At 34.7% G+C, this 21,190-nt stretch overlaps 12 protein-coding genes and 1 non-coding gene across 13 annotated transcripts; 8 read left to right on the top strand and 5 right to left on the bottom strand.

The window, feature by feature from the left end:
* Positions 1 to 304: 304 nt before the first annotated feature.
* Positions 305 to 2,060, bottom strand: NAEGRDRAFT_58865 (t-snare protein). The gene is made up of 3 exons (XM_002673875.1): positions 986 to 2,060; positions 685 to 939; positions 305 to 637 (listed from the first exon to the last, which is right to left on the bottom strand). The coding sequence occupies exons 1-3, from the start codon at positions 2,044 to 2,046 to the stop codon at positions 622 to 624; spliced, it is 1,332 nt and encodes a 443-aa protein (XP_002673921.1). The 5' UTR covers positions 2,047 to 2,060; the 3' UTR covers positions 305 to 621.
* A 201-nt stretch (positions 2,061 to 2,261) lies between these two features.
* Positions 2,262 to 3,065, top strand: NAEGRDRAFT_70966 (uncharacterized protein; the record flags this gene model as incomplete). The annotated part of the gene is made up of 1 exon (XM_002673954.1): positions 2,262 to 3,065. The coding sequence occupies one exon, from the start codon at positions 2,262 to 2,264 to the stop codon at positions 3,063 to 3,065; it is 804 nt and encodes a 267-aa protein (XP_002674000.1).
* A 147-nt stretch (positions 3,066 to 3,212) lies between these two features.
* Positions 3,213 to 5,685, top strand: NAEGRDRAFT_70965 (uncharacterized protein; the record flags this gene model as incomplete). The annotated part of the gene is made up of 3 exons (XM_002673953.1): positions 3,213 to 3,247; positions 3,336 to 4,484; positions 4,530 to 5,685. The coding sequence occupies 3 exons, from the start codon at positions 3,213 to 3,215 to the stop codon at positions 5,683 to 5,685; spliced, it is 2,340 nt and encodes a 779-aa protein (XP_002673999.1).
* A 597-nt stretch (positions 5,686 to 6,282) lies between these two features.
* On the top strand, positions 6,283 to 6,369 carry NAEGRDRAFT_t495. The gene has a single exon. It is a non-coding gene; the product is annotated as a tRNA-Tyr (tRNA).
* A 268-nt stretch (positions 6,370 to 6,637) lies between these two features.
* On the bottom strand, positions 6,638 to 7,839 carry NAEGRDRAFT_51294 (uncharacterized protein; the record flags this gene model as incomplete). The annotated part of the gene is made up of 2 exons (XM_002673874.1): positions 6,638 to 7,648; positions 7,699 to 7,839. The coding sequence occupies 2 exons, from the start codon at positions 7,837 to 7,839 to the stop codon at positions 6,638 to 6,640; spliced, it is 1,152 nt and encodes a 383-aa protein (XP_002673920.1).
* A 430-nt stretch (positions 7,840 to 8,269) lies between these two features.
* On the bottom strand, positions 8,270 to 10,786 carry NAEGRDRAFT_70963 (uncharacterized protein; the record flags this gene model as incomplete). Its single annotated transcript, XM_002673873.1, has 3 exons — positions 8,270 to 8,952; positions 8,992 to 9,376; positions 9,431 to 10,786. The coding sequence occupies 3 exons, from the start codon at positions 10,784 to 10,786 to the stop codon at positions 8,270 to 8,272; spliced, it is 2,424 nt and encodes an 807-aa protein (XP_002673919.1).
* A 359-nt stretch (positions 10,787 to 11,145) lies between these two features.
* On the top strand, positions 11,146 to 11,711 carry NAEGRDRAFT_70962 (uncharacterized protein; the record flags this gene model as incomplete). Its single annotated transcript, XM_002673952.1, has 2 exons — positions 11,146 to 11,251; positions 11,296 to 11,711. The coding sequence occupies 2 exons, from the start codon at positions 11,146 to 11,148 to the stop codon at positions 11,709 to 11,711; spliced, it is 522 nt and encodes a 173-aa protein (XP_002673998.1).
* A 175-nt stretch (positions 11,712 to 11,886) lies between these two features.
* On the top strand, positions 11,887 to 13,455 carry NAEGRDRAFT_70961 (uncharacterized protein; the record flags this gene model as incomplete). Its single annotated transcript, XM_002673951.1, has 1 exon — positions 11,887 to 13,455. The coding sequence occupies one exon, from the start codon at positions 11,887 to 11,889 to the stop codon at positions 13,453 to 13,455; it is 1,569 nt and encodes a 522-aa protein (XP_002673997.1).
* A 360-nt stretch (positions 13,456 to 13,815) lies between these two features.
* NAEGRDRAFT_51291 (uncharacterized protein) lies at positions 13,816 to 15,090 on the top strand (the record flags this gene model as incomplete). The annotated part of the gene is made up of 1 exon (XM_002673950.1): positions 13,816 to 15,090. The coding sequence occupies one exon, from the start codon at positions 13,816 to 13,818 to the stop codon at positions 15,088 to 15,090; it is 1,275 nt and encodes a 424-aa protein (XP_002673996.1).
* A 177-nt stretch (positions 15,091 to 15,267) lies between these two features.
* On the top strand, positions 15,268 to 17,773 carry NAEGRDRAFT_51290 (uncharacterized protein; the record flags this gene model as incomplete). The annotated part of the gene is made up of 2 exons (XM_002673949.1): positions 15,268 to 16,665; positions 16,778 to 17,773. The coding sequence occupies 2 exons, from the start codon at positions 15,268 to 15,270 to the stop codon at positions 17,771 to 17,773; spliced, it is 2,394 nt and encodes a 797-aa protein (XP_002673995.1).
* Positions 17,774 to 18,009: 236 nt separating this feature from the next.
* Positions 18,010 to 18,852, top strand: NAEGRDRAFT_51289 (uncharacterized protein; the record flags this gene model as incomplete). Its single annotated transcript, XM_002673948.1, has 1 exon — positions 18,010 to 18,852. The coding sequence occupies one exon, from the start codon at positions 18,010 to 18,012 to the stop codon at positions 18,850 to 18,852; it is 843 nt and encodes a 280-aa protein (XP_002673994.1).
* Positions 18,853 to 18,889: 37 nt separating this feature from the next.
* Positions 18,890 to 20,131, bottom strand: NAEGRDRAFT_70957 (uncharacterized protein; the record flags this gene model as incomplete). The annotated part of the gene is made up of 1 exon (XM_002673872.1): positions 18,890 to 20,131. One exon carries the CDS (start codon positions 20,129 to 20,131, stop codon positions 18,890 to 18,892), a length of 1,242 nt encoding a protein of 413 aa, XP_002673918.1.
* Positions 20,132 to 20,497: 366 nt separating this feature from the next.
* On the bottom strand, positions 20,498 to 21,040 carry NAEGRDRAFT_70956 (uncharacterized protein; the record flags this gene model as incomplete). Its single annotated transcript, XM_002673871.1, has 1 exon — positions 20,498 to 21,040. The coding sequence occupies one exon, from the start codon at positions 21,038 to 21,040 to the stop codon at positions 20,498 to 20,500; it is 543 nt and encodes a 180-aa protein (XP_002673917.1).
* Between the last annotated feature and the right edge of the window lie 150 nt (positions 21,041 to 21,190).

Below are 21,190 nucleotides of genomic sequence, written 5' to 3'. Positions count from 1 at the left end.
TGAGGAAGATGAAAGTATTTCATTACCCGGAACTCCTCTTGAGCCTTCTCCAAACTTGAGCTCATCCTTATTGACCAGCAGTAGTGGTAGTACTAGCTTTGAGGAAATAATTATTAATGCTCCTAATTATTATAGTGCACAAAGAGATGTGGAAACAAAATCTTGTCAGACAAGTATGATTATTGAAAATGTGCAATCAAAACCACTAATATCAGAGGAGGCTCAACAACTTGATGATAGTTTAACCACACTAGGTGGAGATGATGAGATTGCTTTCAAAATTATTGGTGCAACAAATAAGATTGAAAAAGTTGAAGTTTACCTTAAAAATTCAAAAGGACATGCCACTGAAAATCTCCAAGCAGAGCAACCAACAATAACTGAGAAGGAAAGGTTTAAAATTCAAGAAGCTCCTTCCTACACCAACCAAGCCATCCAAGTGAACTCACAATCTCCAAAAACCTTATATCAATATATTAACCCTAATGATAGATCAAATCCTTCCTCTCCAGAGCATTATTCAAGCTCTTCCTATTCTAGTTCTTCAGAGGATGCTGAAAATGCTCTAGAAAAGTTAAAATCAATCTACAATAGATATTTTATACAAAATCATCAGTAGAATTATATTCTCAAAAGACTATAGATTGTTAAATATGAATAGTTAGATTACTACATGAAACAAACCTTAATTTGATGATGAGAAGGAAGGAAAGAAAAACAACTACACAAGATAGACCAATAATGAGGCATACCATACATCCTCCACCTTGAGATTGTGCTCTTTCTGCAATAATGAGATTGTCTGTTCCAGATTTGACATTCTCGAAAGTGAGTTCAATATTGTGGTCAACTCTATCGAGAAGACTTCCTTGTTCAATAATGAGTGATGATATTTGTTGAAACATTTCATGCAACTCTACAATGGATTGAAGAACCTCTCTGTTATAAAGTTAGAAGAATTATATTACAAATATTTGAAACAAACCTCAATTCCTGATCTCTTTTGATAATTTCACGTTCTCTCAACATTAAATCATGCATTTGCTCCTCTGATACATTAGGTTCGTAAAATCTTTGCTCTATTGCTTCCATTCTCTCCAATTCCTCTTTAGAAAATTCCTCAACTTGTTCATTTTGATGTATTCTTTGTAGCTCTTTTCGTTTAGTTTTTAGTTGGGTAAGCTTATCCAAAAATGATCTTTGTTCATGCTGTAAGTCAGTAGATAAATTACTCAAATCAGTGAGTAGTGATTTTTTAGCATTATTTACAAGCGTTTCGAATTGTGTCTTTTTCCTACGTCTAGCCACTTTTGCATACGAGTCAAATTTATCAATACTCTTCTTTGATTGGGCAATTAATTGTTTTACATAGTCTGTTTGAATTTTAATTTCCTGTTCCTCTGCTTGGAAATTCTTTTGTACAGTGAATTTTACATGTTGTTGATGGAGTGACTTGAGTTTGAAAACACCAACTTTAATATCCGATAGTTGTTTTTTACAATATTCCAACAAGTCAACCCACTCATCCTCTTCCGTCTTCTCTGGCATTTCAATATCACCATGATTAGTACTCAATAGATTTTCATCCTCTGCATTATTTTGCAAAGTAGAATCATCAGTGAAGAAAAAGTTTTCTTGTTCCTCCATTCTCCTTCTTTCCTCCTCTTTTATCCTAATTTTTCCAAATAATTTACTTAAATCCCTCTTAACCACAGGTTCATAAGTGACTGGAACTAAATCCCTGTCTTGTCTAATTTTCAAATAAGATTCATCATCACTGTCATGTTTAGTGACTCGACGATTAGCCGATGAAAGTGGTGATTGATTATTCCTAATTGTTTTCTTTACGTTATGAGAGGCAGCCTGTGCTTCAATAGGAGAAAAGACGTTGAAGAAATCAGCAGCACCACTGGATAAATCTTCTTCTTCATCGTCATATTTTGATCCGAGAATGTTCTTTCTAAGATCGGAGATGGATTCTTTCTTGATTGGTTTTTTAGATTTTTTGGTTCTATTTCCTTGTTGTTGGAGGGAAGATCGTGTCATTCCACCTTGTTTCGACATTTTTTTTAATTGTGTTTTTAATATATTTAATATTAACTATTACGTATAATTGTTTAAATATGTAATTTTATTAATATTTAAAAAAAATGGAAATACAAAGCCTTCCTGACGAAATTTTCACCGAACATATATTTTCCTATTTGGACGGATACATTCTCGTTAGTAAATGTTATTTAATTTGTAAAAGATGGAATCAAATGGTACGAGGAGCAATCTTCTTCTTCTCCTTCCCTATTGAATTTGTCATTGATAAGGATCTGAAGAAGATGACTCAATTTCCTAGAATACAATCACTCAAACTTAGAGATTCTAGTATCTCCTCCGAAGGCTTTAAGCAATTAGCTGCCTTTTCATCTCTGCGTATTTTGGCTTTGAGTAACCAAAATGTTGATTCAGAAGGCTGTAAGGTTATAGCTTATTTGAAAGGATTAACTAGCTTAAAATTGCATGATTGTACAATGAGAGATAGAGGTCTTGAAACATTGATAAGTTTAGAGAAATTGGTAGATTTGGATTTGTCATATAATGATTGTACTGGTAAGGTATTAGAAAACTTTCTGAATGGATTCAAAGGGTCAGAATTGAAGAATTTGAATGTGAGTAGAAATAGGTTGGGAGATTCTGTTGTGAAATGTTTGTGTATGAATAGAAAGTTTTGGAATTTGAAAAAACTCAATCTTAATTTCAATAATATTTCAGATGAAGGTGCAACTTATTTAGCTCACACTAATTTTTCAAATTTGGAAGATTTAGATCTTGGATTCAATTCTGTGAGTAATCAGGGAGTGTTAAAACTTTCAAAGGGTCTCTTTGCTCACTCACTGATATCACTTACCTTGATTGGAAATGATGTTACATTCGATGATGTTAGAAGTCTCTTTAACCACTTTCCGAAACTTATTATTATGCAGTATGATTTTCCTTTGGATGTCTGTGTGGATAGTACTACTAATGAATGGGAAATGGATTTGGATGATTATGATTTTTTCGATACCTTTTAGAGCTGGTGATTACAACATGACACAATCAAAAAAATGTCAGCAAACAAAATCAAATGTGAAAGTGTTGATGAAGGCCGTGTTGCTATTCTTTCTTCAGTGGATTCTCACCCAGAGGTAAAAATCAGTGTTAGAGCTCTTTCCGATCATATGTGGAGATTGGACATCTCTGATCCGAAGGAAAGGTGAGTCTTTTAACCACCATATCAACGATTATCATAACTAAATTTCTAATATTTACTATTTAACAAAACTATTATTAACAACTAATAGTCATGAAACTTTGGAATCATTTGCTGTTGAGCATGAAACTAACTTGATTGAACAAGCACTCGTACTGTCTATTGTTCAAAATGATGATCAACATTCATGGGATTTGTCTAGTTCTAATGGAAAGACCCTTTTGAGAGTTTATGAAAACTTTACATTTGATTTAATTCAGGTGAGTGATGATCATGTGTTACAGAGAGGTTTCAAACTCACTCATAAACATGAAACTCATAAAATTCCAGTTCAAAATCTGAATCCTACCTCCAAATATTTCAAGGAAGATTCATCATATACATGGGAAGATCAAGAATGTTATGAAACTTTAATTGAATTTTCACAAGAACATACCAAATGTTATGGGTTTGGAGAAAAGTCTGGAAATTTGTCAAAGGATGGAAGAAAGTGGAAGTTTTGGAACTACGATCACTTTGGATATTCATTCAATTCTGATCCATTGTATCAATCATGTCCATTCTTGATGTTTTGCTCTGGAAATTCTCAACAATTGAGTCATGCAATCTTTGTTGATGCTACTAGCAAGCAAGAGTGGGATCTTACCACCTCTGAAAATATCAAGATTTCAGTTGAAAGATATGGTGCACTTCCAGTTTATTTAATAGTCGGAGAAAGCCCACTTGCTCTCGTTCAGTCCTTCACTGATGAATTGACGGGAAGAACTTCTCTCCCACCACAGTACGCTCTCGGTTTCCAACAATGTAGATGGAGCTACTATCCAGAATCAAAGGTCAGAGAAATTAGTGATGGATTCATTCAACATGATGTTCCATGTGATGTTTTTTATTTGGACATTGATTATATGAATAATTTTGAGTGTTTTACAATTTCCAAAACTGAATTCCCAAATCCTATTGGACTGGCAAATCATTTACTGCTCAATAATAGACAACGTTTCGTTTCTATTATTGATCCAGGTATCAGCAAGGCAGAAAACAATCCAATGGCATATAAGGTCTATAAAGAAGGTTCTGAAGAAAATGTCTGGTGTAAACTTTCTGGTGAGGAATATGTGGAAAGAGTTTGGCCTAATAGATGTGAATTTCCAGATTACTACAATGAAAGAGTGAGATTGTGGTGGGGAAAGTATTACCAAAATTTGATGGATAATGGAATTCAGGCATTTTGGAATGATATGTAAGTTTTAATTACTCCCTTTTGTTAACAAATTTAAATTCATAGGAATGAACCAGCTGTATTCAATGATGGAACATCCAAGACATTTACATTGGCAGTGGAACATGAATTATCCCAAAAAAGTGGCAAGACAATCAAACTAGCCCACAGATTTGTTCACAATGCTTATGGACATTTAATGGCTCGTGCTTCTCATGAAGGTTTGAGAAGATTACAACCAAATACCAGACCATTCTTATTGACAAGAAGTGGATACAGTGGCATTCAAAAGTATGCCTGGTCTTGGACAGGAGATAACAATTCTACATTTGAGGATATGAAATTGAGTATTGCCATGCTTTTGAACATGTCCCTTGTAGGTCAAGTTATGGTTGGAGCTGACGTTGGAGGTTTCGTTTCTGATTGTAATCCAGAGCTTTATGCAAGATGGATTGGAATGGCGGCAGTTTGCTATCCATTCTTTAGAAGCCACTCTATGAAGGACACTTTAGAGCAAAATCCTTGGGCCTTTGGTTTGGAATGCGAAAAGGCATGTCAACACTTTATCAAACTTCGTTACCGATTGATTCCATACATTTACACTCAAATTCAACGCTCCACCGATAAGAAACAATCATATCAACCACTCCTTAGACCAATATGGTTGGACTTCCCACATGAAAAGGAATGCTACAATGAAGAATTTGAAAATACTCAATTATTGTTTGGTGATTCCATTTTGATAGCTCCTATTTTACAAAGTCAATCAACAAGTAGAAGAGTCTACTTGCCAAACCATGAAGGAGGATGGTTTGATTTTACCAACAAAACCCACTATGAAGGAGGCCAAGTCGTAGAATTTACTGACATTACTCTCTCCAAGATGGTTATGCTTGTCAAGTCTGGTTCTATTATTCCAATGAGAGCTGAAAGCAAACAGTCAGTCTATGACAATTTCACATCCCCAATAGTTTATGAAACCTATGGAAATGGCACATGCTCTGGTTCTCTCTATTTGGATGATGGTATTTCATATGAATTTGAAAATGGTAAATTTGGTCTTTATTCCCTTTCTGCTTCCTCTCCAACCAATGAAGTTAATGTTAAACTTATTGCAGGTGAGGGTTATTCATTCCAACTCTCTCAAGAACAAGTTAATTCTCTCTATTTCCAACCATTTCCAGTGATTCCAGAGGAATCTAAGAAATGTTCATGTTTGTAATTCCACATAAAATTGTGATAATCTTTCTAGAATATTCCAAACTATTTCTCAATTTATTTATCATCAATCATATCATCATCACGCATTGATTTATTAATACTCTCAGCAATTACTTCCACTCTAGCATTAGAATCATTCACTTCCCCTAAATATTTAAGAAAATCTCCAGCTTGCTCTCCAAAAACAGCCTTTATATGTTTCATTTTAGTTTCCGCATCCATATCAGAAAGAGAAACTTTATTATTCTCTAGATTTGCAATTTGTTCATCCAATTCTTTATTCATTTTAATAATACGTTGATTTTCGCCCAGATCTCTTTTAAATTCTTCCAATTCCTTCATGGCTTCCAAATAATCAAAATCTTCCCTGTGTTCATTTGCTGACATTTTTTTGATATTAAAAATATTAAATTTAAACTAATTTTTAAATTTTGTAATCATTTTGGAAGCATCACTTTATTCTAGAGAAATAAATCGAAATTATTCTGTCGATGCGACACCACCTGTTTGGTTGTATTATAGATGAAAATGGTCATCAATCCACATCAATAATGCTTTATTACACATAGTGGAATAGACCTTAATGATCATTAATGTACCGATGATAGCTCAGCTGGTAGAGCATGGGACTGTAGCAAGGAACACTGTCATCCTGTGGTCGGCGGTTCGATTCCGTCTCATCGGATCATTTAGCATTTTTAATTAAGAAGAATAGTATTTATAACCATAAACCAATAAACAATACTGGAAGACATAGGCAAAGAAATAAGGCTAACGAAGAAGGTCTCAAGTTTATGACAGATTACCTTAAGTAAGGATGTCAAAGTTGAACAACAATACAACCATTATTTTGTAGAAATACTATATTAGTGTCATTCCAGAACTCAATTACAATCTCATATGATAATTTATTAATTAAAAAAGAGGAAATTAAATAATCCGTGAAATGATAATTATTGAAAAGTTGGATAATCGGTATAACCAGTAACAACATCTTTGGAACCATAGAAAGTACTTCTATCATAATGATTAAGTGGATGACCATTTCTAATTCTTTCAACCAAATCAGGATTAGAAATAAAGTGTCTTCCAAAAGCAATCATATCTGTGGCACCCTCTTCTGTGGTACTCTTTGCTGTGGCTGGAGTAAAACCACCAGCTGAAATAATTGGAGATCTTGTCAATGGGTTCAATTCCTTGGTTACAACCACAGGTTTGGATTCAGCTTGGCCATCATCTGAATTTGCTCCACCTGATATTCTTGGTTCTACAAGGTGAATATATGCCAAATCATATTCATCCAATGCCTTGACAGCTGCCTCAAAGAGAGGTTTTGGATCTGAATCACTAATTTCCAAGAAACATCCACTTGGACTCAAACGAATTCCAACACGATCAGATTGATTATCAAATCCTTCAATACATGCTGAAATAGCTTCACGCATAAATCTCAATCTATTTTCAATGGAACCACCATATTCATCAGTTCTCTTATTAACTCCATTTTGTAAAAATTGGTCAACTAGATAACCATTAGCAGCATGCAATTCTACTCCATCAAATCCAGCCAATTTAGCATTTCTAGCAGCTTGCTTATATTGTCCCATAATGACCTTGATTTCCTCAATGGACAATGCCTTTGGAGTAGTTGGCAATTGTTGTTCTCTGGTTTTCAAATTTGTAGATGTTTCATTTTGAATTGGAACTGCAGAAGAGGATACATTGTCAGCATAACGTTGTCTACCAACATGCCACAATTGCAAAAAGATGACACCTCCCTTTTGATGGACAGCATCTGTCACCTTTTTCCAAGCTTTAACCTGAGCTTCAGAATAACAACCTGGAGAACATGGATATCCTTGTCCTTGTGGAGTAATTTGTGAAGCTTCAGCAATGATTAAACCACCTGGTGTGGCACGTTGAGAGTAGTAAGTAATTGCATGTTCTGTTTGTTCACAATCTCCCTAATATTTGTGTTTAACAGTTAAAGATGAAAATTGTTGATAATACTTACATCCACTGCTCTGCAACGAGTGAGTGGAGCCATCACAATTCGATGGGACAAAGTAATTCTCTGACTGGCTGGAATTTTGTCAGTTCCCAATGTGAGTGGTGTGAAGAGTTTGCTTGTTGTTGATTCGAAAGTGGCAGACATTTTGATTTTTTCAAGTCAGAAAATTATTGCATGATTGAGGCGAATTTAAATACAATTGAGGGTGGAGTAATTTGGATGATAATTTGGATATTGAGTAGTGATTTTCTTGGATGTCTTTGTAGAAAGTACGTACGAAAGGTCTAGAGAACGGTCTAATATTAATGCATCTTTAAAGTATTGATAAATTCTCAGTTGAAGTTACATTCTTGGATGTTAATAAGGCACATTATCCAATTTTAATTCTAATTAATAACAACGAAAACGCAAGAGGCGGACAAATAAAAACTTCTTTCAGGTAAGGATTAAATATTACTAAACAAGTTTCCTAAAACTTAATAGTGATAACTAATGATACAATTTCCTTTCGAGAAGAAAATGTCTAGTGGTGTACATAAAAGAGTTTTGATAACTTTGAATATCAATGAATTCTCTATATTTTAAGGGCTGTTGCCTTTTCAGTTTCCCATTTAGAAAGAAGTGAACTGTATTCTGGAGACATTTCCAGACGACTGAATGTATCTGCCATGTTTTGAATAACCTCAATCTTGAGGGTTTGAATCAGTTCATCTGGTTGCAGTGGTTTGTTATCCTGTAAATCTTCAATAAGTTGGGAATATTCCTTACGAGTTGAAGATGAAAGATTAATTTCAAACTCAGAGTTTGACATGATGAATTTCAGATAAATATCCAAGAGAATTTTCCTTCTGTTTTCATCATTCTTCTCATTAGGGAACTGGTGTAAAATATCATAGAGTAAAATATTCTCAATTGAAAACTCATTTCTGGAAAATTCTTCTAAAAGCTTGTGTCCATCATCCTTTGATACAAAGTTCTCAATTATATCATCTTCAGAACTTGATTTAGATCTGAACATTCCTAGAGGACTATTGTGTGGTTGTAAAAGAGATAATCCCTTTTTGCCTCGCTTGTAATTTCTCCTAATGACTCGTGTAATGGTAACAGCTAGCACGAGAGCCTCACCAAAAAAGAGAACAAAGCAGAATAGATTGAGGAAACGGAAAATTCCAAAAAATCCAATCATTGTTCTAATTTCATGAATGTTCTTTGGAATGAGGAAAGTTGTGAGCGATCCATCAATATATGGACGAGTTTCTACAAGTTGTTAATGTATATTGGAAAATAATTACTTACCAGAATTGAGTACAAACTCTATCACGTAAAAGATACATGTTGGAATGACAAGCAAAAGTTCAGATCTGAAAAATAGAGGATCCTCAAAGAAGAGGAATCTTCCAATATTACCAAAGAATGATTTGATATTAAGCAAAATATCAATAAGGAGGCAAGAAATTAAAATAAGAACTGTAAAGGCAGGGATTGCTATTCTTGTATAATATTCCACTTCTACATCTTCCTTTACTCCATTCGTGCTTACACTAGTTGAGGTCAAGGCAACTGATAAGACTACAACAAGATAAATGATACCTAAAACCATTGAAACAACTAGTGCTATTACAAAAACAGTCTTGGAGGAAAGGAATTTCTTAATTCTGGATTGTTTCACACTAATGTCAGTCTATATAGTTCATTTTGGGTTAGCTTTTCCCAAAAAGATTGATTTACCACATACCTTAGAATAGAGATATCTTAAATAATAATAACGAAAAGCTTGGAAAATAAATGCAAACAAAGACATTATAAAGAATGAAACACTGATGATGCTCTTAATTTCTGATGGCCTAGTACTATCTATCGAATATTGAACTCCAATAAATAAAATCAGTAAAAAGACAATACCTAGGTAGGGAACAATTAAACGACTCTTGAGTGGTTGTTCGTTTCTGAAAATTAAAAAGAGAGGAGTCAATAGGACTACCAATCCGAATAGGATCCAATCAATAGCAAGTGTAGTGTTCAAGAAGGAAGAATACAGAACACTTCTAGGATAGTTTGAACATGTGACTTTGGAAGTATCAGAAATGTTAAATTTCACAAATTGATAACTAAAGCCACTAACTGTGGTGGGAAATGGGTAGATCTGTGCCTTTGTAGTATACTCAAGAGAAGAAAATAAACCTGTATAGCTGGCATCACTCACATAGAAAGAGAGAACTAGCTGCTCGCTTGATGACTTTCGAATACTCTCAATAGCTGAGCCATCCAATCTAATATTGTAATTACTATTGTACAAGGAGAAACCAGAAGAATTGTAAGCTCTGGCTCCCAAAGTGAAAATAAACACAGTTTCCAATTTAGATGAATAGTATCCAAACTCAAGGTCCAAAGAAACTGAAGAAGTTGCATTGAAACTTTTCACATTCATCATGGTCATTAAATTACCACTTGCGTCATAACCATTCAATCCAGCAAATGATGAGCTACTAGTAGTCACAGATGTCAAATTATCCCTAGCTTCATTTCCTTGTCCAAAATACATCTTGTACATACTAATGGAATAGTCACCAGTATTCCTGCTAATAGCAAATGTTGATTTTCTAATAAAAGGAACAACATCCAACAATGAAACACTCTCATCAGATTTCTTCCTACTCAACACCTCTTGAAGAGTTTCACCTCCCGAATTTACCACTGTTCCATCTACATTCACCACACCAAGAACATAAAACATATTTCCATCAAATTGTCTCCACTTGGATGAAACTCCACTCACATACGTTTGCGTATCCACATAGTGAGTAAACTCTCCAGCACTCGAAACTGATGACGCAGAAGATGAAGTCAAATTAAAATCACTACTCGCATAAGAATAGCTGAAGAATGCATCCTCAGCGTTGGCGCCATTTTTTATCAGTGGTGAACAGCGTGCAAGTTGTGCCGAGATGAGATGATGGGGTTGAAGGCTTGTTGCGTATAGGATAAGACAGATGAGGGAGAAGATAAGAAGTGGTTTGTGTCTTTGAGAGTATTGCCGAGAAGATGTCATTGCAACAATGTGTTGATGTGGAAAGTGATGTTGTGTTGACATATTTTTTGGCTGTTTAGAGAATTAGTTATTCAAATTTTGACGTGTGTCATGTGAATGGTTTGGTAACGATGTATTGTTATGGAACTCTATGTTCCAAGTAAATATTTTGTAATGCGCATAAATCTATAGAATGATGCAGTTTGAGATTACAAGACCACAATAAAGGTGTTTGAGTAAAAAAATTAGAGTCCAATAATAATCATATTGACTTGCTATCAGTTTGTTGGTATTGCTTTGAATGGAAGGAAATAAGAATTGTTAAAATAAACCTAACAACATCTCATTCCTAAATTTCCCGCCAATTCCCAAATCAATTTACTCGCCAAACTACAACATGAAAACAAACAACACTGAAAAAAATGTACACTGAACAAGACGTGGAAAGGATTAGAGAAGTTTATACATCCTATGATTATCATGATTTGGGATATATTGATGCTAAGGATGCTAAAGAAGCATTTATAGGTAAGTGATAGAACAATTCCGAGACATTGTTAGATTTTTAAAAGAACTTGGGTATGAAATTTCCTTGGATGAAATTTTAAAATTGTTGGATGCTCTGAGCAAGGCTCACAATGCTGGAAAGGATAGTAATGATGATGAATTGAGTTCTTCAAGACATTCCGATTCTTTTAATCCAGACAAGATTGAATTTTATTTATTTATGGAACTTTTACAAAGATATAGTGCTAGTAAGGATGATGAAGCCAATGAAGAAGACATTTTGGATGCATTCATTGCTCTCGGAGGTAATCCAAACAAGACTGGAACCATCTCTATCAATGAAATGAGATCTTTCTGTGAAAGATTTGACTTGAATTTTGATGTTCCTAAAATTGCAAAGGAAAATGGAATTTCCTACGAAGGAAACAAACTCGAATATGCTCAATTCAAGTCCCTTATGAGCATCAAGACCCAACATTAATGTAAATAAATCTTACTGTACAGTCCCAAAAATTTTCACAAAGATTACACAATTATACCAAACGCCTCCGATTCAAAACATTAATAAAAAACTGTTTAAATTTCAATCCTTATTTATTTTCAACTTCAATTCTCTCACTCATTTACATGTAACGGTTTTTTAAATTCCTTAAAAAATGTCTCTGCCAATATCACCTCATCGAATGACATCGCTCGACTCGACACCTTCTCTTTCGAGCATGGCCACAACATCAAGAAAGGAACTGGCAGCCTCCGTTCTGATAAATACTCCACAAAATGTTGATGAGGAGGTTGAGGTTGAAGATTTAACAATAGCAGAGAAAGAACAGCAACTATCGAATCAAACCATTTCGGAAGATCAACCAGTCGAACAAACTGCAGAAAAACCAATATCATACAATGAGGAAGAAGAAGCCGTATCAATCTCTACCATAAAACCTTTGAGCCTTATTGAGGAAAATAATTCATCATCAATGGTCTCCTTTCAAGACTTTCTCACCCTCAAAAAGAACCAAAAACAGCAATTAACAGGAGAGGGCCTTCCTCAATCTTCTCCAATTGTTTCTCCTCGCACTTTAGCTGCAGTGAAGAAGGAATTGGACTCAAGTAGAGTTGAAATACTTGAACCAGTCGAAGAGTTTTTGGACTCTTCCTCTCCATATAAGAATGCCACTAGTTTTCGAAGTCAATCTAATGACATGTTGCAAGAAATTTCAGAGCCTTCTAGTTTAGGAGAGAGTGTAGATGAAATGTTGATGGAAAGTGCTGCTGAAGAGGATGAATTGATAACAGAGTCGGAATCTTCCGAGCTTATGTATGCAGTTCCTTATGAGGCGAGTCCTGACATTCTTCCTCACTCTAATAATATTAAGGTGAAGAAGAATTCCGAGGAGAGAAAGAAGTTTAACAATAGTTTTGCAGAAACACAACCTTATGAAATTACAATTCAATACGAAAAACAATCTAAAGAGTTTAAACCTGGTGAAACTGTAAAAGGATATGTGAAATTGAAAAATGCAATCAAAATGGAAATGAGTCAGGCAATTATTACCCTCTTGGGAAAGGAATCTTTATTCTATCCACAATTATCTGTTGAAGAAAATGTCATTACACAAATTGAGACTAGGTTTGGAAGAAGTATTTTTTATAGGGGAGCACACATGTTGGAATTTTCTTTCACTCTCCCAGATAATATTGAACCATCGATTGTGAAAAACTTTGCAACCATCAGTTATACAATCAATGCATCAGTCCAGTGTTTGCTGCAAAATGTGGATGGTGACTATGAAGAGCAGTATTTGAGCTGTATTTCTTCATTTACAGTACACATTAAGGAAACGGCTAGTATGCAACCAATCAACTATAGTTACGGCGAGAGCAGCTCGTGTCAATGTAACATTGAGCTCACAAGAAATGTATTTATACCAGAGGATGTGATTCAGTTCACACTAGATATTAAAGATTGTGCTTTAGATGTGAAATCCAAAGAAATAATCATCAAGGTAGTGGAGAGAACTTCCTATCGATCATTATTGGATGACTTTAAGGAGCAAGACAATAATGTCATTGTGTTCCATACTCTGACAGATTGCCACACTGAAGACGAAGTCAGCAAGACAATTCAAGTCATTCTTCCGAGTGACATTTCAGAGTCAACAAGAGGATTGACCAAAATGATGACTGTATCACATTTGATTGAAATTGAATTTTTTGGAGAAGGGTAAGTTTTGGGATTTAATAATTGGATTTATCGTTTCACCTTATTCAATTCTGTTAAATAGAGGAATAAGCATTCCCTTCTTTGTTGTTTATAAATTTGCAGGAGGTGGTTCAAATTCAAAATCAATAGAGGACGAGCTTTCTCCAATTGAAATTAATGAAGCTGCAGATACATTCGAACCTCCAACTCCCCTAGCTATCATGAAAAATATTCTCTCAACTCCTTCCCATTTATTCCCAAATGTATCTCCAATTGGAGTTGACAAGCTCTCTCCACTCATGGCCACTCCTTCCTTTGTGAAACCAAACCAGCAAAGACAGCTAAAAGCTCAGAAAAGAGGACTCTTAATAATAGTATTGCTGCCATGTTCTCTCAATATAACCCTAATTCACCAACTCATCAAGCATATATTAATTACAAGATTGATTACCACAACCAACCCCACGATACCATCATGGTCACTCCAATGCCTACCCTCGAAAAGGGAAACAATTCCACACTCCTAAATGAATCTGACATTGACGGTATCAACAAGCAGATAGAAAAAACGAGAAAGCACGTTGATGATCTGAATGGAATGTTGAAAGAATCCAGTGTACCATTTACAAATGATGATTTTTGGTGTAAATATTCACCTCAAATACCACTCCAAAAGTTGATTGTTGAGGAGATTGATGAGGGAGATTTGCCTGGTCTTGAAGCACCTTTCTCAGAAGAAGTTCCACTCGATAGGGGATCTGATCCAATTCTTGAAAAGATTGAAAACCATCGTTCAGCACTAAATACTTCTCGAAGCAGTTTGAACAAATCAGCCCTTAAGAACGATCCATCCTATGATAACACTGATTCATTTGAAATTGAAGGAGAAGGAATTTACACTGGTCAACATTTCGATTTTATTCCAAATGGTGCAGGAACATTAACTGGCTACAATGGAAATGTAGTGACATGCAACTTTGTAGATGGAAAAGCCAATGGTGCAGGTAGTCAAATCTTCAAAGATGGCTCCATGTACAAAGGAACTTTTGTCAATGGAATGAAACATGGAAAGGGTGTTTTAAAAACCTCCTCCAACAAATATAAAGGTGAATGGAGAGATGACAAGAAGGAAGGAAGTGGAGTCCTACTGTACAGTAATAGCGAGTCTTATGAGGGAGAATTCTCCAATAACTTTCCTCATGGAAAAGGAAGATATATTTTCAAGGACCAATCAGTTTATGAGGGTGAATTCATTGAAGGTAAAAGACATGGTCTTGGAGCGCTGTACTATAGTGATGGAGTAACTGTCTATGAAGGAACATGGGAAAGAGACAGAAAGTTTGGCCAAGCTAAAATCATTCTCTCCAACGGAATATATGAAGGCAGCATTGTGAATGATGTTAAGGAAGGATATGGAGTGTACAGTTATAAGAATGGTGATGTCTATGAGGGAAATTGGAAACAAGATAAGAAACATGGTGAGGGAATTTATTACTTTGCCAATGGTGGTTGCTTTAAGGGAAAGTGGGACTATTCTAAAAAGCACGGAAGAGGTATCATCTCAACGAGTGATGGTACCAACTATGAAGAGATTTGGAGTATGGACAAGCTAATATCCAAGAAGAGATTACCTATCTTTTTAAATCCTAATCTTTTGTGAGAGGTGGTGAATTAGTTTCACATTGTCCTTCTTTGTTCTTAGGTAGATGCTTTGATAGAATTTACAATTTCCACTAAGGCCCTATAAATCCACCTTATCATGGAAGATGTAAAGCAATCGAAAGGGCAATAAAACCATCACGATGATTATTCAACAGAAATTTAAACCAGAGAAAAAATGTCTCAACACAAACAACAAATCAAGAAGAGAAAGTACGACAATATTGCACAAGAACCACTTGATGTTATCGAAGTGGATACTGATGAATTTATGCTCTATGAAGACCGCCGTGAAGAAAAATCCATTGAGCACCAAGTTTTTGATTATATGACAAAAGTGAACTCTGGCCTCATTACCCTCAATAGCAAACTCCTCAGTGTCGACTATTCGTACATGTTGAATCATTGTGATATGGTCGATGAATTTGTGGATAATATTCATCTATTCTTGGGTCATTTGGGAGTTTTAAGAAAGAAACTTGCCTCGGAGCGATTAAATACAGACACAATCTCTTACATTTACCAATTCCTCGATTCTAAAATGATTCTCTGTACTTGCCAATACGTGTCCAAGATTTGGAGAGAGAGTTTGAGCAAGACATCACTCTATGGAACCCTCTCAAAGAAGAAGAGCTACCTGATTAGAAGCATGAAGAATTTCAAGTTTGCTAATCGTATAACTTCATTGGATATTAACAAACCTTCCCTTGATTCTATTAAGGTCTTGTGCAAGACGAAACGTTTGAAAGGTCTTGAGAATTTATCTTTGACTGATTTGGGCGTTCAAAGTATTTCCCAATTGTGTTCTACCAAGAGGCTGAAACCTAAAAAGTTAGTTCTCAATTCATTCTTTTCAGGATGTGTGGAGAAAATGCTCTCCTCGCAAATGGTTTCGAATTTGGAGAGTTTGGAATTGTTAGCATTATCTACTACCAATAATGAATGGGACAATGTCAAGTTATCTAAACTCGCCAATCTTGAAGTAACTGGAAGAAACCTAATTAATTTCAATGACAGGAATATTGTTTGTAATTTGATGGCAAAGTGTCCACTTTTGAAACGTGTGAAATTGAGCTACATGACATTCTTCTCAGTAGAATTACAATTACCTGTATTGGAAAGGCTTGTTTTGGAAGATTGTGAAGTAACCAAATCATTCCTTTCACAATTAGTTTCATCAAGGTTTCCTAATTTAAAGTATTTGGAACTAAAGTCTATTACTGTGAAAGAATCCAATACCGATACGAAACTAGACGAACCTAATCCAAATTGCCTAATCAAGGAACTGAAAATAATGTCAAATATTCAAAACCTAGCACTAATTACCAAATATTGTAAGAATCTCAAGAGTCTTTCTCTTCAAAGACCCTTAAATTGGTATCATCCTCCATTCGATTTCTCAGAATATTTTTCAGCCGAATGTTTATACTCATTGGAAACTTTAGAACTAATTTACTTTTCACTGCTCTTTAAACCTGTTATGGATCAATTATTTCCAAATTTAAAGAAGCTGATCTATAGAGGTAATGAAGCTACTGAAGTTGCTTTGAAATTGCTTGAAAATTGTACTTCATTGGTGAGTTTGGAAAAATTGAGTGTTAACGGAGTTTTAATAAGGCAGCAAAAATAATGATTTCTTCTTTGAAATTAAATTGAAATTAACTAATTTTTTAATACTAATATTTCAGGTTGACCAACAATTACAATCAAAAAAAATGGCAAGAACACGAAACTCTACACCAATCAATTTCTATCTTGTTAATTTAATCGAATTAGGAGAGGCTTTAAAACATGCTACACCAAACAGAGTTTCGGGTTATTGCAAGCAACTCCTCCAATCCATTGAAAATACAATTGTCTATACACAGAGTTTTTATTCAATGAAGGGATTTGGTATTTCGGAATTTGATGATCATTTGGTTTTATTTGATGGTGATGATAATGATGATGAATTGATAATAGTGGAAAATAATGATCAAGAGAATGAGGAGGATGTTGAAGGAGAGAATGATGAAGAGAATGAAGAAGATGGAGAGGAAGGAGAGAAGGTGATCATGGCACAATTATTTGGTGAAAGGAATGTTCCTAAATTGGAAAAGGAATGTTTTGCTGATTATCGAATGTTTTCGAGTTTTGAGAATGTTTGGACAGTGTTAAACCAAGCTTTCATTCATCCAGTTTATTTATTCAGATATGTGGAATTGTGTGAATTTGACACTGAAGTGAATGATAGAGTTTTATTGAAAGTTTTGAGTGAAGAATACCAACAGTATTTTAGTAGTGAAACACCTCGAAAGAAAAAGAAGGTCAGCAATGATGATGATCATAATAAGGAGCAAAATAATGAGGATGATTTTAATAGGGAGGTATTGGAATTTATCAAGAAGGAAACCTCAAATCTTGACTGGGATGAAGATCTATTGGGAGCATATAGAAAAATGATGCATAAAATTAATCCAATTGATGAGGATGATAGAGTTGGTGATGGCAAACCTTTAGATTTTAGTAGACTTCAACATGATAAGGACATGCTGTTTTGCATTCTTGAATATATTGGAAATGTCAAGACGATATTCAATTTTGCCATTTCGAATCATTCGTTTTATGAGATATTTCAGAATGCAAACAAGAAGAATACTTTATTGAAGAGGATTGTCAAAGATTGGGGTTTAGTTTTCATATAAAAGATATGATATTGACAGCGAGCTGCAATTCCAAATATCATGTCCACTCTTCAATATTTGTGTCCATGGCCTGACATGACCTAACTGAAATTAATGAAAAGGGCAGAAGAACCGTAAGCGTATACCTATGCCACAAATGTTCATTTACAACTGTAAATTACATGACAACCGTATGAAATGTCTCCCATCACCTTCCAGAGTTATTCAAACAGTAGTTTTATCAAAGATATAAAAAAATGTTCGAATCTCTCTCCAGTGAAAGTGATAGCCAATCTATCAAACACTTCAACGAAGCTAGAAAGAAGAGAAAACAAAATGATTTTGCAATTTTTGCTTCCTTCTCTGAAGAAGATGCCGAAACTAGTAAACATGTTGAAGAAATGATTGCTGCCAAAACATCTAAAGTTGTCGATCCGATTCGTGAGTTTGAAATTCGAAAGGTACATTTAGTTGGTGGTTCTAGGAAAGCCCTAGCAGTTTTGGATTTTTATATACAACAAATGCAATCACAAAAGAAAGATATCATTTCGACAAGTAGTTCCGAAGTTGGTCAATTGAGTTTAAAGGAAAAGATTCAAATCAAGACATTAATGTCCAGTGTATCCAAAGATTTCAAGATTTTGACTCACTTGTTGGGAAATATTGAAAAATTACAAAATACAAAAGAACCATTCTCTCACTATCAAAGTGATTTCAATATTATTGAAGAGATGGTGAGAAAGGTTGCCAAGATTGGAGAGGAATTTACAGAAACTCAGAGAAATGTTCAATCGAGAGGAATAATTGATAAGCCAATAATGAAAACTCCAGAACAAGCTCTCGATCCAGTGAGTGAAATATTGGATATTCGTTTGGGATTGAAATATATTTTGGAGAATCGTGAAGTTAAGGAAAATCAAGGAGTTTTGACCTCAGCAACAACTTCAGCCACCAATCTAAAGAGTTTGAATGATTCAGATATTGCCACTCCAAAGAAGAAGAAAAACTCCAATCAATACGAACACTATTTGAGCGAGCAAATTGGTTTGTTAAAATGTGAATATGAACTAGCTCTCGCCAATTTTGTGAAAGATAATTAATTACATCTCTATTAATACTCTTATGTACATTATATATTTACAATACAATAATTTTAACCTTAGGAAACTCATTTCTTTCTTTTAGAGGTTTGGCTTGCTTATTTACAAAGTAATCCTTCCAACATTCGTATTCTCCTCCTAGACGTGATACCAGATATTCCCAAACCTTATCGTATGGAGTTTCCTTAGCAAATGGAAGGAAAGCTTCCATGTCAACAGCTACAACAATCCAAACACCATCGAGAATTTCATTTGCCAATTGATGAGTGTACCATCTGGCAAGTCTTTCAGGTTCTGCCTCTTTACTATGCTTCTTTTCCAAAGATTCAAACTCCCTGTTAATTTGAGAAACAAAATCCATAAGGGTTTTGGCTTTAGCTTCTGATTCTGGAGTTTTTTCATCATCTTCAAGGAGATCTTCGAATTTCTTCTTGTCTTCATTTGTATTTTCATCATTCGATAATTTTCCAACAATGTAACCAGTATCTTGAATATTATCATCCATTCTAATGACTGTTCTTTCGAAATACTTGTTAGCAAGCATGGGATGAGCTATGAGGAGGTGATTCTTCAGAGGTCTACTTGTGCATACTAAATTTACACTGGCCTTTTCCAAATTTTCTGGAATGTAAGGCTTTTGTGAGATTTGTGCAATTCTTTCGTCCTCTAACATGTCATTGTAAGAATTGGCCACAATGGAATCTTCATCAAAATTATCATGCTCCAATTCTCCCTTCTTTGTCAGTTCAACACTCACTGTATTGCCATCGACTTTTCTGAGAATTAGATTTCCCTTCTCTTCCTCCTTCTTGGTCTTGTCCCAATGTGAATTGAATTCACTCAAAAATCCAAATCCAGTTTCATAGGCCTCTTGTCTGACCTGTTCATCCAATAATTCTGGTTTTCTGAATGCCTTTTTACACATATCTGTCAAGGTAATTGGTCTTCTTTGTTCCCTTTCCGCCCACTTGTTAGTATTGAGTAATTCCTTTCCAGTTTTTACCTCTTCAGCTGCACTAGATTGAGTTCCAACATATCTCGGAATATAGTACATTCCACCATGTCCATAAATACTATCCAATATTTCCTTTCCGAATTTTGTACAAGTCCAACCTCTTGTCATGATACTCTCTGATTTAGTAAAGGCTGGATTGGGCAGAGTTGTCTTACTGAGAGGATATTGATCGTATTTTCTACAAGCCTTCATGATGGACCTATAGAGGAAGGTAACAAGTTGTCTTTCCTTGTCCGATAAAGGTACCATTGCTCCACTACTCATATTGTTGTTTAATTTCCTCTATTATTTTAATAATTTACAAAGAATCGAGTGTTGCTGATGATGAATGTGTTGTTGTTGATGCTATATTAACCTAGGACTATGTACAATTATAAGCAAAAGCTTTTCTATTCAACTAGTAAATTAAACAACCTAGGGAATGATAATAAAGATTAATCTAAAATGGATTTTTTCTCAATCGGAATTAATCTTGTTTTTTTTAAAGTTTTTCCATCCTCATCACATCGGAAATAACTTGAATTGATGATCAATTAAAAATTAATCCTTCAAAATAAAAACGAAATAATTATTATTATTTAAATATATACATGTATCATCAATTATTGATTATTATTTTACAATTTAAATTTACTTTTGTTGTACCAAATTTTCAGCCTGTATATAAACAGCCACCTTTCCATGATTCTTATTCTCAAAATCGGTAACATCCACCACCAAACGAGCCTCATTCTTCGACTCTGCAAAAACCTTCGGATCAAACAAATCAATCAACACTCTACCTAGCTGCAACTCACCCGACGACGAGCCATCATTCGGTGTATAGAATGTAATTTTAATTTGGGCGCCAATATTCAAATTTAAAATATTTTGAAATCTAATGATGTGTGATCCGAATTTTGGAAGCCACATGCTCACATCTTCTGGGTTTTGCCTATTTTCCGTCACTTGGAATACTTGATTCATTGTACCGTTGAAGGAAACTTCGTATCGTGAGATTTTTCTTCTGAGTGCACCTTCTTGTATGGAGCACAGAATGTTACAGACACGTTTGCGATGATAGAGAGGAAGTTTGGTGGTGGTAAAGACTTTACGATAGGTACTGGAATAGAATTCGTCTCGGAGTTCTTCAGTGAGATCTTTCTTAGTGGAAGAGGTTGATGAGAGAGCCATTTTTTTTTATGATTTGATTTTTTATCATTGATGGCTTGACAGATGACTTAATGTTACAACACTATTTAATACTATTTAAACCAATATTGTAAATGACTCTTTAACATTGTTAAGATAACTTAAAGGAACGCGCTTCCAAACTTGTTCAAT

The sequence above is a fragment of the Naegleria gruberi genome (assembly GCF_000004985.1).
Source record: "Naegleria gruberi genomic scaffold NAEGRscaffold_43, whole genome shotgun sequence".
Lineage (NCBI taxonomy): Eukaryota > Heterolobosea > Eutetramitea > Acrasida > Naegleriidae > Naegleria > Naegleria gruberi.
The sequence above is the reverse complement of the archived record's forward strand: the minus strand, read 5'-3'. Positions and strand labels throughout refer to the sequence as shown.

What these genes read in the sequence shown, in the direction of transcription:
- NAEGRDRAFT_58865 (XM_002673875.1), bottom strand. Translation starts at nt 2,046, where the DNA reads ATGACACGATCTTCCCTCCAACAACAAGGAAATAGAACCAAAAAATCT. An exon ending in AAAAGAGATCAGGAATTGAG is followed by an intron (nt 940 to 985) that starts GTTTGTTTCAAA and finishes ACTTTATAACAG; the next exon opens with AGAGGTTCTTCAATCCATTG.